Source organism: Mangifera indica, chromosome 14 (genome assembly GCF_011075055.1).
Source record: "Mangifera indica cultivar Alphonso chromosome 14, CATAS_Mindica_2.1, whole genome shotgun sequence".
Taxonomy (NCBI): domain Eukaryota; kingdom Viridiplantae; phylum Streptophyta; class Magnoliopsida; order Sapindales; family Anacardiaceae; genus Mangifera; species Mangifera indica.
Genome location: NC_058150.1, coordinates 6,208,368 through 6,225,124, shown reverse-complemented (window position 1 = coordinate 6,225,124; position 16,757 = coordinate 6,208,368). Strand labels below are relative to the sequence as shown.

Sequence of the window (16,757 nt, the reverse complement as noted above, 5' to 3'; positions counted from 1 at the left end):
CCAAATTTCTCTGGAAAAGCTCAAATTAGCTTGTTTTGTTGTGTTAGTTCCCATTTGTAACACTTAAAAGTACCCTACGGTAAAATGAAACAGATGCGAGATAAAAGCCAAGTTTTTCAGCTTTAAGATTTGCAGTTGGGGTAACCATAGGCATCACTTCCAAATAGACACAGCCACATGTTGGGGCATATTTGGCGAGGACTATTGTGCCCACGAGCTGTGCAGGGTCATGGTTTGTCAAAGTGCACGCTATGTCAGCCCATAGCATGGTAAGGCTCATAACACTATTCAGAACCCCGTGGGCAATGCCGCCATATGGGTTTTACGTAAGCCAATTTGTTATATTATATATTTATTATATTTTAAATTTTTTAAATTAATAATTTATAACTTTCTTTAAATTAAACAAGACGAGGGTAATAACTTTAAGTTTTATTTAAAAACCCTCACTTAAGATTAAGGAAAATCGTGATTATATGATAGAAAAATATGTATAAATATTTAAATTATATGTGATCGCCATAAAATGGTTGATCGATACTTTGACGTCGCTCTCCATGAATTTGATTGAGGAAAGATAATATCTTACAAAGGTCAATCAAATTTAGGATTTTGATTGAGAATGAATGAACTCCTTACCACCAGAATGAGCTAACTTGAGAGACCATTCATATTTATTTACAGTGCAAACATAAAATATTATTAGGATTAAATAACTATTTCTCACCCAAGGTCTGCAGAAACCACAAGGATCTACAGCTTGAATTCTCCAATTACAAATTCCTACCCACTAACTATGTTAACAAAATAAAAACTAACCATAGAAAGACATAAAATTTATTTTATCTTTCCAAAATTTTGAAAAAAAAAAAAAGAAAAAAAATTAGTTAATGCTAGTTGCTAGAATCAATCTAGTCAGAATCACATTAAAAACTATACAATCTAACTAAATTTAATGAGGTTGCACATTGATTAGTACAATTAAAATCGAATTTAATTAGATTGTCAATGATTGCTTTTAGGGATTAATGGGTAATTTCATAAAAATAAAATAGTTTGTCATAATATGATAATTATTTGTGTTACACTTAGACACGATAATGAGTCATACCGGATTGGTTTTAATTTTGTCCACCGAGTTTGTGGGTTGTATCGAGCCTAAGGCTCATACAATAGCAAGTCTTTGTAGGGGCTTGACCTATAAAATTTACTAGGCCTACAGTACAACCCTATATATATAAAGGATATGCAATATTAAACCTTTTACAAACTGACCCTAGGCCTTTACCTGGTTGTCTTGTTAATTTTAATAAAAATAACTTTTTTATTAAATAAATTTTTTAAATTATGTTTTCTAATAAAAGAAAACATGTTAAGAAATTAAATTGTTATTAGAAAGAAGACAAACTTTTTTATAATTGGTGAATTGAGTTTTCATAATCAATCTTATTAATGTAGAATCAAAAATTTGAGTTTAGTTAAAACTTATACTTTATTTAATTTTTATTTACCGTGGGTGATTTATATATATATATATATATATATATATATATATATATATATATATATATATATATATATATATATATATATATATATAGGACTTTTTTATATATTGCATTCTTGAAAAAGTGGCTCGTATCTAAAAGAATACAAACACTCATTTTCTTCACCCATTATAAAAAAAAGTTCAATATCATATTTTAACCAAACTTAAATTTCGGTTATCTCACGTAAAAGTTCAATAAAAGTTTGAAATTGTCATTTTTTATAAAAATTTATATTTTTTAATATTTTAACACAATACCATGTTGGATTGGGCTGCCCCACAGTATCACCTGTTACAATAGTGGGTCATGTTTGCTCGGGTTAAGCTAAATTAAAGAGATCTAAGTCATGCCTCAGGTTAACGCAACCACTTTGATACCTCTGATGATGCTATATTAATATCATTTTCTTTAATTAATTTTGGCCAAAGAAATTTTTTTCCCACCCATAGTTTATTCTTTCTCCAGTTTCTACCCATTATCTTCTAAAAACTTAAATACTCACCTATAAGTTGTTAAAATTAACAAAATTTGTTAGTTTTTAAATTTTATCTCTTTTTTCCTCATAAACCCTAAAAACTAACAATTTTTTTCCAAGCCAAGTTTTAAAAAGTAACAATTTCCCCCCTAGGATTTATTTTTTATTCTCCAAATTTTCCGACCACTTTCAACTGTTTCTCAGTCTCTTCCATCCCAATGTTTTTTTTTTCTTGTTGATGCAAATCAGATGATGACAACCATGAAGATAGTGTTCTTTGTCTGACGAATCAGAGTCAAATGAGGGAAAAATCAGACCTCTCAGAAGGCATCTCTCTTTTTAGTCACAAAGAACTAATCTCTCAAATGCATTAAGGTCTCTTAAGACGACCATGAAGAATGTTGTCTTTGATTAGTCTGATTTGTTCTTTGTGGCTAAAGATCAAAATAAAAAAGTTGTCTTCATGGTTGTTTTTGTTTAATTTGTACTAGGAGGAAGAAAATGCCAAAAAGGAGAGAGATTGTTTTGGTGGCTAGAAAATGTGGGGAAGAAAAATAAACCCTTAGGGAAAAAATATAAACTTTTCAAAACTTAGATTTAGAAAAAAATTGTAAGTTTTTAAAAAATAAAAAGTGAAAATGAAATAAAATCTTTATTTTTTTAATATTATCGATTAAACAATAATTACACCTTTAAATTTAATAAATTTTTTAATAGTTTATGAATAGATATTTAAGTTTTTAAAAAATAATAGGAAAAAAGCTTCAAGAAAAAGTAACTTTGGGGTCAGTATAAGTCCTTTGGCCATTAAGTTTTAAATGGAGAATAGTAGTTTAGAAGCTGAAGGGCAGTTTTCCTAGCCCTCATACGCAGGGCTGGATTCGAGCAGAACTAAGCTTAAACACAGTTCAGTTTGTATGTAGTAGAGCTCGAGCTCATGGAAGTTAGACTGGAATTCTGTTCGAATTCAATTCAATTTGTTTCGAGCTTGAGTTTTTAACTATATCGTTATTAAAATAATGTAGTTTTAATACATATTACTCGAAACGATATCATTTTGTATCAAAATTTTTAATTGATAAATTTGATGAGTAATTTAAGCTCAAACGAGTTTATATAGGGCTGACTCGTTTCGAGCTCAAACTCAAATTCGAACAAACTCAGTTTGAATCCACCTTTACTTATATGAAACTTAGTAATTTACCTTATTATTTGGAGACCATCTCTTGGTTAGCTTTGAAGAAAAGGATGTGAACGAAAGAGAAAGACAAAATATAAACTTAAAATTAAATGGCAGGTTGACTCCCACTATCAATACCATTAGGGATTGTTTGATTCATGTGTAATAAAGATTATTTTGGTAATTTATTTTTTATTACTTACATTATTTTATTTATTTTATTAGTAATAAAAAATTATAATTATTTTTTATTATTAATGATAATGACAGATAATATAGATAATAATTCAATTACCACTTTCACTTTAAGTATTAAAAAATTACTAAAATAATCTTGATTTTATTATAATTATATTTTTATTTATTAATTTTTTTGACAAAAATAACCTTATTTTTAATTAATATAACAAGTAATATATAAAATATTTTAAAATAATTATACCCAAAAACATTAAAATAAAATAATTTACTAATATTTTTTTATTACCTTTAACCAAATATAATAATTATTTATACTTATCAAATTTTATCAAATATAATAATCACTTATATCCAGTAATCTTTTAAATAATTTATTTACAAAGAAATCTTTCAAATTTAATAATAAAACATTCTCTATATCAAAACCTTTTAATCTCATCTTTCGCTTTTTATTGCTTCCACTTCAATATCTCACCACTCTAATTAACAAAATCACCGTTGCTTCGCTGCTCATTTTGCCTTTTCAACGGCTGTGATTGAAGAAGAGCTCCCACTGATCGATTCATATCTTTGAAATATGTAAGCAACGAACAAAAACGACGTCAGAGGAACTATATCTTTACCTGGACACTGTTTGTTCGACTCGGTGGGTGACCCAGTCTGTGGCCCGTTTGACCAGTACAAGTAATTCAGCAACTCTCTTCCTTTTTCACCCATAAACCTCTCCGCTTTAAAACTCTCCGGATCTTCAAACACCTTTGAGTCTTTCATTACCTGAGGCTGGTACCCACAAAGCAACTCACCTTTCTTTATATCATACACCGAGTCATGCGAACTCAGTTGAAAATCCTTCCTTGCCCTGCCGTATTGAAGAGGGACAGGAGGGTTGAGTCTCAAAGTTTCATGAACAAAAGACTGAACAAGTTCCAAATCTTTCACTGACTCAAAATTCAAACTTGATGATCCAATCTTTTCTTTAACTTCTTTTCTTAGTTTCTTTTGTATTCCAGTTTTATCACTAGTAATGAATAGCACGAAAACTTACAATAGGATGCGTTTCCATGTTTCAGAAACGTTTCCGTTTTCGTTTCCAAAACTCTTCAAAACTTGTAGAAAACGTTTCGGGTTATTTCAAAATTTTTGAAAAATTTTAAAACACGTTTATTTTAGAAGAAAAATCGTGAAATCGATTAAATACATATCTTTTATATTTTCAAACTGAAAATATAAAAAATCTCATATTGAATTCATTTTTTCTCTACTTTTTAATGTGTTACTCATCACTTCCCCAACATATCACATAGATTAGTGTGTATTGTTGTTTTTTTCTTAAATATCTATATGTGTTTGCTTAAGAACAATTTACATTAGGTTCTATGATTTTATTTTATAGTATTTTTTCTCTTCATTTTTTTATTATTTATTTTTATATTATACAAATTTATATATTTTTATTATAAAAAATTTAGTATTTTTAAAAAAACATTTATATTTTTCATATTTATAAGTTTCCCCACGTTTATGTTTCCTATATTTTTTTTAAAATACATTTCTATGTTTCCGTTTCTGCGTTTCCACGTTTCTCCGTCTCCGTTTCCATTTCCGTGCTACATAGGTGCCGATTAAAGTAGGTAAAAAAGCAGAGAACCCAAAAAAGGCATTAAACCCTAGGATAAACAGCATGTTATGGATAGCTTCTTCTTTAGTGAGTCCAAACTCAGTGACAGCTCGTTGTACCACCTCGTTGCCGTGTTTTTCAACGAAGTTATAAAGCTTACTGTAGTCTCCACGTACGAGGGCAAAAGGGTAAGCAAAAGAGTGGAGAAAAATCTCTTCAAAGGGCTGTAAGATTCCGATTTTGATGGTAGGGAGGATCTGGAGAGCGAGCCAGCGGTCGAGCATGGCGTAGCCGGAGTCGGCGATGGTAGGGTCGGTTGTGGGGTCAGCTCCGACGATGGCCGTTGTGAGGAAGTTGAACAAACATTTTTGTAAAGGGAATAAAAACCTTGCAGAACCCTTCTCGGAGATACTTGTTTCAATGGTGTCAAACAATATGTCGAGGTTTGCTTTGAGCGCTGTAAGCCACACTGTTGAACTGCGTTTCAGAATGTCAATGACGAAGTTCTTGATCTATGTAGAAGAAATAGATGTTGTTAATTAATGTAGACAGCATACTGGCTATTACAAGGTAATGAACTGCTTGTACCTTAGCGTGTTGTGGCTCAGAAGTATCAAGATAAATACAAGTTCTTAAATTTCCAGTAAATTTGACACTAGGCATGTAATCACCAGCAAGAACATTCTTCTTGTCCACAATCTCCATATCAAAAAGATGTGAAAATGACTTACAGTCAAGAACAGCAATAACATTTGGGTTAATACCCAAAAAGAGTGGCCACGTCGGGGGCAAGTTTGTTCGGAACACCGTGCTTTTGTGCTTCTCCATACGTTTCTTGAAGAAGTTAGCCGGACCCTGGAACCAGAAGTAGTCAAGGCGGTCAAAGATGGGGCCAAGCAAAGGCCAACCGTAAGATCCGGGTATTGTGCGAAGTGGGAGGGGCATGGCGGGCTGTGAGGCGGTGGATAGCGGAGGTTGTGTAGTCGAGGGTGAAGATGAAGATGGCATGCCAGGAGCTTTGTCCATGGATTAATGATAGTTTGTTAGCATTACTCAGAGTGCATGGTTTATATAGCAATTTGTTGATTTAAAAAAAAAAGAAATTGAAAATTTTAGCCTTATTTTAGTCTGTGTATACTTATATGTCACTCATTTCAAAACTTAAATAAATATGTCACAATAATAATCTACTTTTCCAAAATACTCTTCTTAAAATGATCCACGCAGAAATTCTCTCTTTTTCTCTGCAACTTTTTCTTTCTTCTTCCTTAACTTTCAAGTAAGGAAGAAATATCTGTAGCATAAAAAAAATAAATTATTAATAGAAGAAGACAGGTGATTGAACAATAAAATCTATGAAAAAGCCATTATAAAATATTCAATTTGGATACAAAAGAGAGAGAGACGAAAATTACTAAATTTATTAAGAGAATTAACTTCTGCTACAAAGACTTTATAGCAAAATCATCCACATTCAAGTCAGTCTTGACTTAAGTCCGTATGTTATATGTTTTCTTTATGAACAATTGAAAATGAAATAAGTATGGTAGATTTATGTTCATAATTTTATGTAAAATTTAATTTTATTATGATTTCATGTTATTAGATTGTTTAATCCTATTATTTCATGTTGTTTCTATTGTTTAAAGTCGTTTTAATATTATTTAATGTTGTAGTGATGATTATAAAATATCAAAATACAGACTAAAAAAAGTTTCAGACGAAGAGCAGGTTGGTGTTAACGCCACGCCAACCCCCCAGGCGTCAGTGAATTTATTTATTTATTTATGATTTCTTCTATTGCACTTAATTTCTTTATTTTTTATGTTTGTTTATTCGATCTTGAAACACTTGAGATTTAAAAAACAAATTTTAAAAGGTTGGCATTGAGTTTTTTTTTTTAATTTTTAAAAATTCACACACTTGAGAGTTCTTTTTTTTTTTAAATTTTTAAAGGTTGGTGTTGAGACTTTAAAAAAAAAAATTAACAAGGAACAGCAACCCTTTATTTAAAAAAAAATTAAAAATTAAAAAGGGTGTCGTTGAGATGCAACCCTTTAAAATGGAAAAGGGTTGGCGTTCTTTATTTAAAAAAAAAAAAATTTAATATTTTTTTTAATTTAAACGCCAACCCATTTTTTTAGTTTTTTTTTTTAATGATGTCAACTCTTACTTTTAACAATTAGTAATTTTTTTAAGTTAAACGTCAATCTTTTATTTCTTTCAGTTAAATTTAATCAAATGATATTTTTTTAATTATTCTAGTAGCTAGGGTCTTATATAAGGTATAAAGTGAATATGACATAATTTTGGTGGATGTAATATGAAGTAAATGTGAATTTCACAGTACCGTTCTAAAGTTATAGTGAAAAGAAAAATTAAAATTTTTAATTTTATTTTAATCTGTGTATACATATATGTTACTTATTTTAAAAAATAAAAAAAAAGAAGAAAAGACTAAAAAATAAAACATATTTTAGATTAAGAATTCTTCCAAGTAAGGATATAAAATAAAAGGAGTAACTCATCAAAACTATACCATATCCACTGACTATTAGGATAATCAAAAAAAATTATTTGATAAGGTTTAATTAAAATAAACGAAGGATTGGTGTTTAATTAGAAAAAAAAAAGGCCAAACGACTATTTCCCACCTAAGGTTTGATGTTTTCTCAAGTTTTCACAATTTAACTATGGAAACACCAAATACCCACCCATAGCCGGTTAAATTTAACCAAACCCTAATGGTGGTGAGGGTAAAATCGTCATTTTCTCTATAATATTAAAAATAAACTAAAATAGAATCAACTTTTGCCCCCCTAAACTTTAAAAACTAAAATTTTCCCCCAGCCTAAGTTTTAAAAAATGGCAGTTTCACCCTAGGGTTTGGTTTTGAAATCTTCGTCGACCTCTCCAGCGCTGTTGCCAACGACGTCTCCCTCTCGAAGCATCATCTCCTTCCGATGATCCCTTTCCTCCTATTTGGAGGTCCGATCGGTGTCGGAGACGCCTTGAGAGATGAAGAACTTCATCGAGGAAGAAGAAGTTCTTCGTCTTCCCAGACAAAGACGAAGCCGTCGTCTTCGTCTGGGAAGACGGTCGTCTTCCCAGAGGTCTTCTTTTGGGAAGACGAAGAACTTCATCTTCCCCGACGAAGTTCTTCGTCTCCCAAAGCGTCTCTGACGCCGATTGGACCTCCAAATGGGAGGAAAAGGATCACCGGAAGAAGAGAATGCTTCGGGAGGGAGACGTCGTCGGCAACGGAGCCGGAGAGGTCGTCGGAGATTTCAAAACCAAACCCTAGGGTGAAACTGCCATTTTTTAAAACTTAAGCTGAGAAAAAATTTTAGTTTTTAAAGTTTAGGGGGGCAAAAAGAGATAAAATTTTTAGACGTTAGGGTTTGGTTAAATTTAACCGGCCATGGGTGGGTGTTTGGTGTTTCCATAATTAAAGAGTGGAAACTTGAGAAAACATCAAACCTTGGGTGGGAAATAGTTGTTCGGCCAAAAAATAATACTGAAAAAGAAGGGTTGGCGCACGACCCTGAATAAATAAAAAGGTCTGGCGTCATTGTAAAAATAAAAAGGGCTGGCGTTGCCTTTTTAAATTTTTTTTAAAAAAAAAATTTGAATAAAGGGTTGGTATTGTTTGTTAATTTTTTTTTAAAAAGTCTCAACACCAACCTTTTTAAATTTTTTTTTTTTTTAAAAAGTCTCAAGTGTATGAATTTTCAAACAAAATTTTTTTAAAAAAATCTCAACGCCAACCCTTTTTAAATTTTTTTTTTAAATCTCTAGTGATTTAAGATAAAATAAATAAGTATAAAAAATAAAGGAATTAAATGTAATACAAGAAAGCGGAAAAAAATAAAACGTTAAGGGTTAGCGTTAACGTCAATCTGCTCTTCATCTATAATTTTTTCTGACCTATATTTTGATATTTTATACCCATCACTACAACATTAAATAATATTATAACAATTTTAAACAATAAAAACAACATGAAATAATAGCATTAAACAATCTAACAACATAAAATCACAATAAAATTAAATTTTACATAAAGTTATGAACATAAATCTATCATAGTTATTTCATTTTCAATTGTTTATAAAGAAAACACATAACATATAAGTTTAAGTCAAGACTGACCTGAATATGAATGATTTTGCTATGAAATCTTTGCTGCAGATGTTAATTCTCTTAATAAATTTAGCAATTTTCGTTTTTCTCTCCCTTGTGTCTAAATTAAATCTTTTATAATGGTTTTCTCACAAGTTTTATTGTTCAATCACGTATCTTCTTCCATTAATAATTTATTTTTTTCATGCTGCAGGAATTCCTTCCTCATTTGAAAGCTGAGGAAGAAGAGAGAAAAAGCTGCAAAAAAAAAGAGAGAATCTATGTATGGGTCATTTTAAGAGGGGTATTTTAGGAAAGTAGAAAGTAGATTACTGTTATGATATATTTGTTTAAGATTTAAAACGAATCAGAGCCAAATAAGGAGAAAATCAGATCTCTCAGAAGATGTCTCACTTTTTAGTCACAAAGAATTGATCTCTCGAACTCGTTAAGGTCTCTTCATACAACCATGTAGAATGTCATCTTTGATTAGTTTAATTTGTTCTTCATGGCTGAAGATCGAAAGAAAAAAGTTGTCTTCATGGTTGTTTTTGTTTAATTTATATTGGGAGGAAGAAAATGCCAAAAAGGAGAGAGATTGTTTCGATGGCCAAAAAATGTGAGGAAGAAAAATAAACCCTTAGGGGAAAAATATAACTTTTCAAAACTTAGATTTAAGAAAAATTGTGAGTTTTTAAAAAATAAGAAATGAAAATGAAATAAAATCTTTATTTTTTTAATATTATTGATTAAACAATAATTATACCTTTAAATTTAATAATTTTTTTAATATTTTATGAATAGGTACTTAAGTTTTCAAAAAATAATAGGTAAAAAACTTCAAGAAAAAGTAACTTTGGGGCTAGCATAAGTCCTTTGGCCATTAAGTTTTAAATGGAAAATAGTAGTTTAAAAACTGAAGGGTAGCTTTCCCAACCCTCATATGCAGAGCTGGATTTGAGTCAAGCTAAGTTTAAATTTAACTTGATTTATATATAGTAGAGCTTAAGTATGAGTTTGAGTTCGTCAAGCTTATGTAAGCTAGATTCGAATTTAATTAAGCTCATTTCGAGCTTGAATTTTTAATTATTTTGTTATTAAAATAACATCATTTTAATACATATTAGTTAAAACGATATCATTTTATATGAAAATTTTTAATTGATCAATTTGGCGAGTAGTTCAAGCTCGAACAAGCTTGTGTAGGGTTGACTTGTTGTAAGCTCATTCGAATCAAACTCGAGTTCAAACTTAAACAAACTCAGTTTGAATCCAACCGTACTTATATGAAAACTAGTAATTTACTTTATTATTTGGAGACCATCTTTTGGTTAGCTTCAAAAGAAAAGGATGTGAACGAAAGAGAAAGACAAAATATAAACTTAAAATTAAATGGCAGAGGTTGACTCCCACCATCACTACCATTAGGGATTGTTTGATTCATGTGTAATAAATATTATTTTAATAATTTATTTTTTATTATTTATATTATCTTATTTATTTTATTAATAATTTATTAATAATGATATGACAGATAATATAAATAATAATTCGATTACCACATTTCTTTTTAAGTATTAAAAAATTATCAAAATAATTTTAATTTTATTATAATTATATTTTTATTTATTTTTTTTTTTATAAAAATAACCATATTTTAAATTAATATAACAAGTAATATAAAAAATATTTTAAAATAATTATACACAAAGATATTAAAATAAAATAATTTATTAATATTTTTTTATTATTTCTAGTTAAATATAATAATTATTTATATCTATTAAATATAATAATTATTTATATACAACAACTTTTTAAATAATTTATTTTTAAACAAACGTTTCAATTTTAATAATAAAATATTTCCTGAACAAGCCACCCTCTTAATCTCATCCTTCACTTTTTATTCTTCCACTTCAGTATCTCACCACTGCAATTAACAAAATCACCATTGCTTCCCTGCTCATTTCGCCTTTTCAACGGCTGTGATTGAAGAAGAGCTCCCACTGATCGATTCATATCTTTGAAATATATAAGCAACGAACAAAAACGACGTCAGAGGAACTATATCTTTACCTGGACACTGTTTGTTCGACTCGGTGGTTGACCCAGTCTGTGGCCCGTTTGACCAGTACAAGTAATTCAGCAACTCTCTTCCTTTTTCACCCATAAACCTCTCCGCTTTAAAACTCTCCGGATCTTCAAACACCTTTGAGTCTTTCATTACCTGAGGCTGGTACCCACAAAGCAACTCACCTTTCTTTATATCATAGACCGAGTCATGCGAACTCAGTTGAAAATCCTTCCTTGCCCTGCCGTATTGAAGAGGAACAGGAGGGTTGAGTCTCAAAGTTTCATGAACAAAAGACTGAACAAGTTCCAAATCTTTCACTGACTCAAAATTCAAACTTGATGATCCAATCTTTTCTTTAACTTCTTTTCTTAGTTTCTCTTGTATTCCAGTTTTATCACTAGTAATGGTGCCGATTAAAGTAGGTAAAAAAGCAGAGAACCCACCAAAGGCATTAAAGCCTAGCGTGAACAACAAATTATGGATAGCTTCTTCTTTAGTGAGTCCAAACTCGTTGACACCTCGTTGCACCACCTCGTTGCCGTGTTTTTCAACGAAGTTATAAAGCTTACTGTAGTCTCCACGTACGAGGGCAAAAGGGTAAGCAAAAGAGTGGAGAAAAATCTCTTCAAAGGGCTGTAAGATTCCGATTTTGATGGTAGGGAGGATCTGGAGGGCGAGCCAGCGGTCGAGCATGGCGTAGCCGGAGTCGGCGATGGTCGGGTCGGTTGTGGGGTCAGCTCCGACGATGGCCGTTGTGAGGAAGTTGAACAAACATTTTTGTAAAGGGAATGAAAGCCTCGCAGAACCCTTTGCGGAGATACTTGTTTCAATGGTGTCAAACAATATGTCGAGGTTTGCCTTGAGCTCTGTAAGCCACACTGTTGAACTGCGTTTCAGAATGTCAATGACGAAGTTCTTGATCTATGCAGAAGAAATAGATGTTGTTAATTAATGTAGACAGCATACTGGCTATTACAAGGTAATGAACTGCTTGTACCTTAGCGTGTTGTGGCTCAGAAGTATCAAGATAAATACAAGTTCTTAAATTTCCAGTAAATTTGACACTAGGCATGTAATCACCAGCGAGAACATTCTTCTTGTCCACAATCTCCATATCAAAAAGATGTAAAAATGACTTACAGTCAAGAACAGCAATAACATTTGGGTTAATACCCAAAAAGAGTGGCCACGTCGGGGGCAAGTTTGTTCGGAACACCGTGCTTTTGTGCTTCTCCATACGTTTCTTGAAGAAGTTAGCCGGACCCCGGAACCAGAAGTAGTCAAGGCGGTCAAAGATGGGGCCAAGCAAAGGCCAACCGTAAGATCCGGGTATTGTGCGAAGTGGGAGGGGCATGGCGGGCGGTGAGGCTGTGGAGAGTGGAGGTTGTGAAGTCAAGGGTGAAGATGAAGATGAAGATGGCATGCCGGGAGCTTTGCTCATGGATTAATGATAGTTTGTTAGCATTACTCAAACAGAGTGCGTGCTTTATATTGCAATTTGCTGATTAAAATAAAAAAACCATACAGACGTTCTGTTGTCTATTTAGGAACTGTCATGATGAGACAGCACGCAACTAAGTACATGAACGAATCACACGTAATTTATATCACATGTAAATTGAAATTTCTATATATTCGTTCAGTCAAGAATGGAGTTCTTCTAGAAGAAGGTGTTACAATTGTGATAAAAACAGAACTCCTTGGGATGTTCGGTTTCCTGCTACCATGATTACACTCCTCTAGTTACTCTAATATATCACATCCATGCATTGTCTAAAGACATGAGAATATTCTCATGATTTGCATCTTTGAAAGGTGATTTCCTACACCATCTCGCATGATAGAGCACCTATTTTTGTTGTGACCCTTTCAATAGAGCGGACTTAAGTTCCACAGTTGTTTCCTTCAAACTTGGCGATTCTAACATAGCCAATGTAAAATGATTTTTCTACTTTTTTTTTTAGGCCTGGTCGAACATCTCTCCTATGGCATATGACCGTTTGTATTACAAAATCAATAATTCTCAATTCAAATCATAAAAATACAAGGACAATGATTGAGATGTCCTCGAGCTTATATGTGGATATTACACCCGAATTATGGAACCTTCCCCATTCCTCCTGTCTCATGGAAAAGCAGTCATCTCTTTCTTTGCCTTACCCTGCCCCTAATCCATCCTTGAATTCACATCTCCAATAATCCCTAAAAAAGCCCTAAATTCTCAAATTTTTAATTAAAATCATAAAAATTGAATAACTCAATGTCGTAAACTAAATGGGGAAACCTAAAGTTGACAAACTTGAATAAACCTTAGAAATTGAAGATTAATTAAAATCAAAAATTTATAAACTCAAATTAAATTAAATCAAAATTTTTAAATAATTTAATTTGATTTAATAATTTGAATCAAGTTACATATACTTCTTTAGTTTTGGATTGACTTTTGTGGGGAAGAAAAAGAAGATGAAAAATTAAAGGGAAATTAAAATTTTTATCCTTATTTTAATTTGTATATACATATATATCACTCATTTCAAAACTTAAACAAAAATATCACAACAATATTTCATTTTCCTAAAATACCTCTATTGATATAACTTATGCAGACAGAGAGAATATTATCTCTTTCTTTTTCCTTAGTCTTCTAGTGAGAAAGAGACGAAAATTCTAAATTTATTTATAGAATTAATATTTATTGTAAAGATTTCATAGCAAAATCATTCACATTCAAGTCAGTATGTTATGTGTTTTCTTTATGAATAATTAAAAATCAAATAATGTATATGATAGATTTATGTTCATGACTTCATATAAAATTTAATATTATTATGATTTTATGTTATTAGATTATTTAATATTGTTATTCCATATTATTTAAAGTTATTATAATATTATATTAATAATTATAAAATATATAAATTTAAATCTGAAAAGTTTTTAAATGAAAAACAAGTTAGCATCGCGAATCTCTGGGTGTTAATGCCAACCTTGGCGGCGACGCCGAGAGTTTGGTGTCACCAACCACCTCCCTTGAATTTTTTTTTTCTCTTTTCTTTATGTGATGGGGCCTATACAAGTTTGATTAAAAAATGAATTCAAATGCACATGTTAAATTGTAGATAAGGAAAAAATAATATAAAATAAAATAAAATATTACAAATGGATAACAACTAAAATAAAATATTGTAAATGGAGAACAATTAAAATAAAATACTATAAATGAATTTATTTTTTTTAGTTTTTTATTCATGCAGTGGAGCCTAATAGTGAACGAATCCAAAACAAAAAAAAAAAAAAAAAATCTTTGAATTTAGTGGGGCCTATTGCATGGGAACAAACAAAAAAAATAAATCTGACAGGGGTTGGCAACCCCAAGCCCTCGGCTTTGCCTCCAAGGGTTCGCATTAATGCTAAAGGGTTGGCTTCGTTTGAAAATTTTTTAAATTTGAATTTTATATTTTATAATTATTAATATAATATTATAATAATTTTAAACAATAAAAATAATACATATATAACACCAATTTGAAATAAATAAACGTAAAAAATAAAAGAATTGAGTGTAATGAAAGAAAACAGAATAAATAAATAAATTCAATGGAGTCCACAGGGTTGGCATTAACGTCAACCTGTTCTTCGTCTGGAAATTTTCAGGCTTGAATTTTGATATTTTATAACTATCAATACAATATTAAACAATATTATAACAACTTTAAATAATATAAACAACATGAAATAATAATATTAAACAATTTAATAGCATGAAATCACAATAAAATCAAATTTTACATGAAGTTATGAACATGAATCTAGTATACTTATTTCATTTTTAATTGTTCATAAAGAAAACGCATAACATACAGGTTTGAGTCAACACTGATCTGAATGTGGATGATTTTGTTGTAAAATCTTTGCAGCATATGTTAATTCTCATAATAAATTTAAACAATTTTTGTCTCTTTTTCTCTTGTGTTTAAGTTAAATATTTTATAATAGTTTTCTTATGGGTTTTATTGTTTAATCACGTGTCTTCTCTAATGAAAAATTTATTTTTTTATGCTATAAGGATTTCTTCTTCATTTGAAGTCTAAGAAAAAAAAGAGAAAAAATTATAGAGAAAAAAAAGAATCTTTGCATGGGTCACATCAAGAAGAGTATTTTAAAAAAATAAATTACTATGATGATATATTTATTTAAACTTTAAAATGAGTAATATATATATATACTAGAATTAAAATAAAGGTGAAGGTTTCAATTTTCCAAAATTAAAAGGAAAATGAATTTGTAAGGAAAGTTCACTGGTGTGCTTTATTGGGTTAGGGTTATTCTTCATGTAACATGTGACAATTTTTGTAGGAGAATGGGTCATCGAATATATCTATTTTTTTTATTGTTTATTTTGGGGAATCTTTTTTCCAGTACAAGACAAGACAAAGCAACGTAGTGGTTGGGAGGGGAAAATTGTCTTCTTTACTTGTTTCTCTTCCATGGCCCATCAAACAAGGGGTCCGTGACAGAGATTAAAGTAAAATGAAAGTCTTTTTGCCCAAAAATGGAGGGTTTTACATATAGGCTCTCTTTCTAACACCAAATTTTTCATGTTCAAAATTGCACAAATAAGAAGTATACCAAAATTGAGAGGCAATTTCGTGCAAGTAATGAGAAACAACAAAATGGAGATGATTAGAATAACTTTCTTAAGAGGTTTAACTCGTTTTTCAAATGTCCACGTCTATTATTATATTATGCATAATTCTGAATAAGTTTCATCCATATGTTTTTATACAATTCCTAATTTATAAACCAAAATAAAGGATTATATGTGTAATCGACCAATTGAATATTAGAACTGTAATACAATGAATCTAAACAAATTTTTTTATTATAAGAAGTGGATGATCGAGTGGTCCTAATTTGGTAGGAAGATATTCTCATTCCATAATGGCATGACATGAAACAAACACGTTAAAAAGATTGTAGAGAATGGTTTTAACTGTTAAGTGTTTTTTTCGCTCTCTGAACAAAAGGTTTTTTTGTTTATATTTTGTCACGGACTTCATGTAGATAACATCGTTAGCTATATAAAAAACCTATTGATTTGGGGGGAATAAGTTATTTTTCAAAGTTGAGATATAGGGGTGAAATATTAATTTTTAAAACATAAAGACAAAAATTAGATAGAATTATAATTTTTTTATATTATTATTAAATAATAATTTTACTTTTATATTTAAGAATAATTTTAACGAAGATTTAAAAATGGATAATTATTTATATTTTTTATATATTATAAATATTATTTTGAGGTTAAATTAAAATTTAAATAAAAAATAATCGTTTAGCCAATTATCAATGATTGCTTATAGGGATAATATGGTAACTTTATAAAAACGAATTAGTTTGAGATAATATGACTTGTGTGGCCCTATATTAATATCATTTTTTATTAATTAAGTTTCACGTGGACATTATTAACATAGGAGTCAAAGGCTAGTTTTGCCACCCCTTCTAGGGAAAATAGTAATTTACTTTTT

The 16,757-nt window shown here is 30.2% G+C and overlaps 2 protein-coding genes across 2 annotated transcripts; both read right to left on the bottom strand.

Annotated features, from left to right (window-relative positions):
• Positions 1–3,836: 3,836 nt before the first annotated feature.
• Positions 3,837–6,055, bottom strand: LOC123195646 (fatty acid hydroperoxide lyase, chloroplastic-like). The gene is made up of 3 exons (XM_044609466.1): positions 5,613–6,055; positions 5,022–5,536; positions 3,837–4,433 (listed from the first exon to the last, which is right to left on the bottom strand). Exons 1-3 carry the CDS (start codon positions 6,048–6,050, stop codon positions 3,917–3,919), a joined length of 1,470 nt encoding a protein of 489 aa, XP_044465401.1. The 5' UTR covers positions 6,051–6,055; the 3' UTR covers positions 3,837–3,916.
• Positions 6,056–10,903: 4,848 nt separating this feature from the next.
• LOC123195645 (fatty acid hydroperoxide lyase, chloroplastic-like) lies at positions 10,904–12,703 on the bottom strand. The gene is made up of 2 exons (XM_044609465.1): positions 12,221–12,703; positions 10,904–12,144 (listed from the first exon to the last, which is right to left on the bottom strand). Exons 1-2 carry the CDS (start codon positions 12,662–12,664, stop codon positions 11,113–11,115), a joined length of 1,476 nt encoding a protein of 491 aa, XP_044465400.1. The 5' UTR covers positions 12,665–12,703; the 3' UTR covers positions 10,904–11,112.
• Between the last annotated feature and the right edge of the window lie 4,054 nt (positions 12,704–16,757).

Bases quoted from the DNA above. Each gene is read 5' to 3' on its own strand.
- LOC123195646 (XM_044609466.1), bottom strand. From the start codon at position 6,050: ATGGACAAAGCTCCTGGCATGCCATCTTCATCTTCACCCTCGACTACA. The intron at 5,537-5,612 runs GTACAAGCAGTT...TCTTCTACATAG, and splicing joins CTGAGCCACAACACGCTAAG to ATCAAGAACTTCGTCATTGA. The intron at 4,434-5,021 runs CTATGTAGCACG...TTTCGTGCTATT, and splicing joins TTACCTACTTTAATCGGCAC to CATTACTAGTGATAAAACTG.
- LOC123195645 (XM_044609465.1), bottom strand. From the start codon at position 12,664: ATGAGCAAAGCTCCCGGCATGCCATCTTCATCTTCATCTTCACCCTTG. The intron at 12,145-12,220 runs GTACAAGCAGTT...TCTTCTGCATAG, and splicing joins CTGAGCCACAACACGCTAAG to ATCAAGAACTTCGTCATTGA.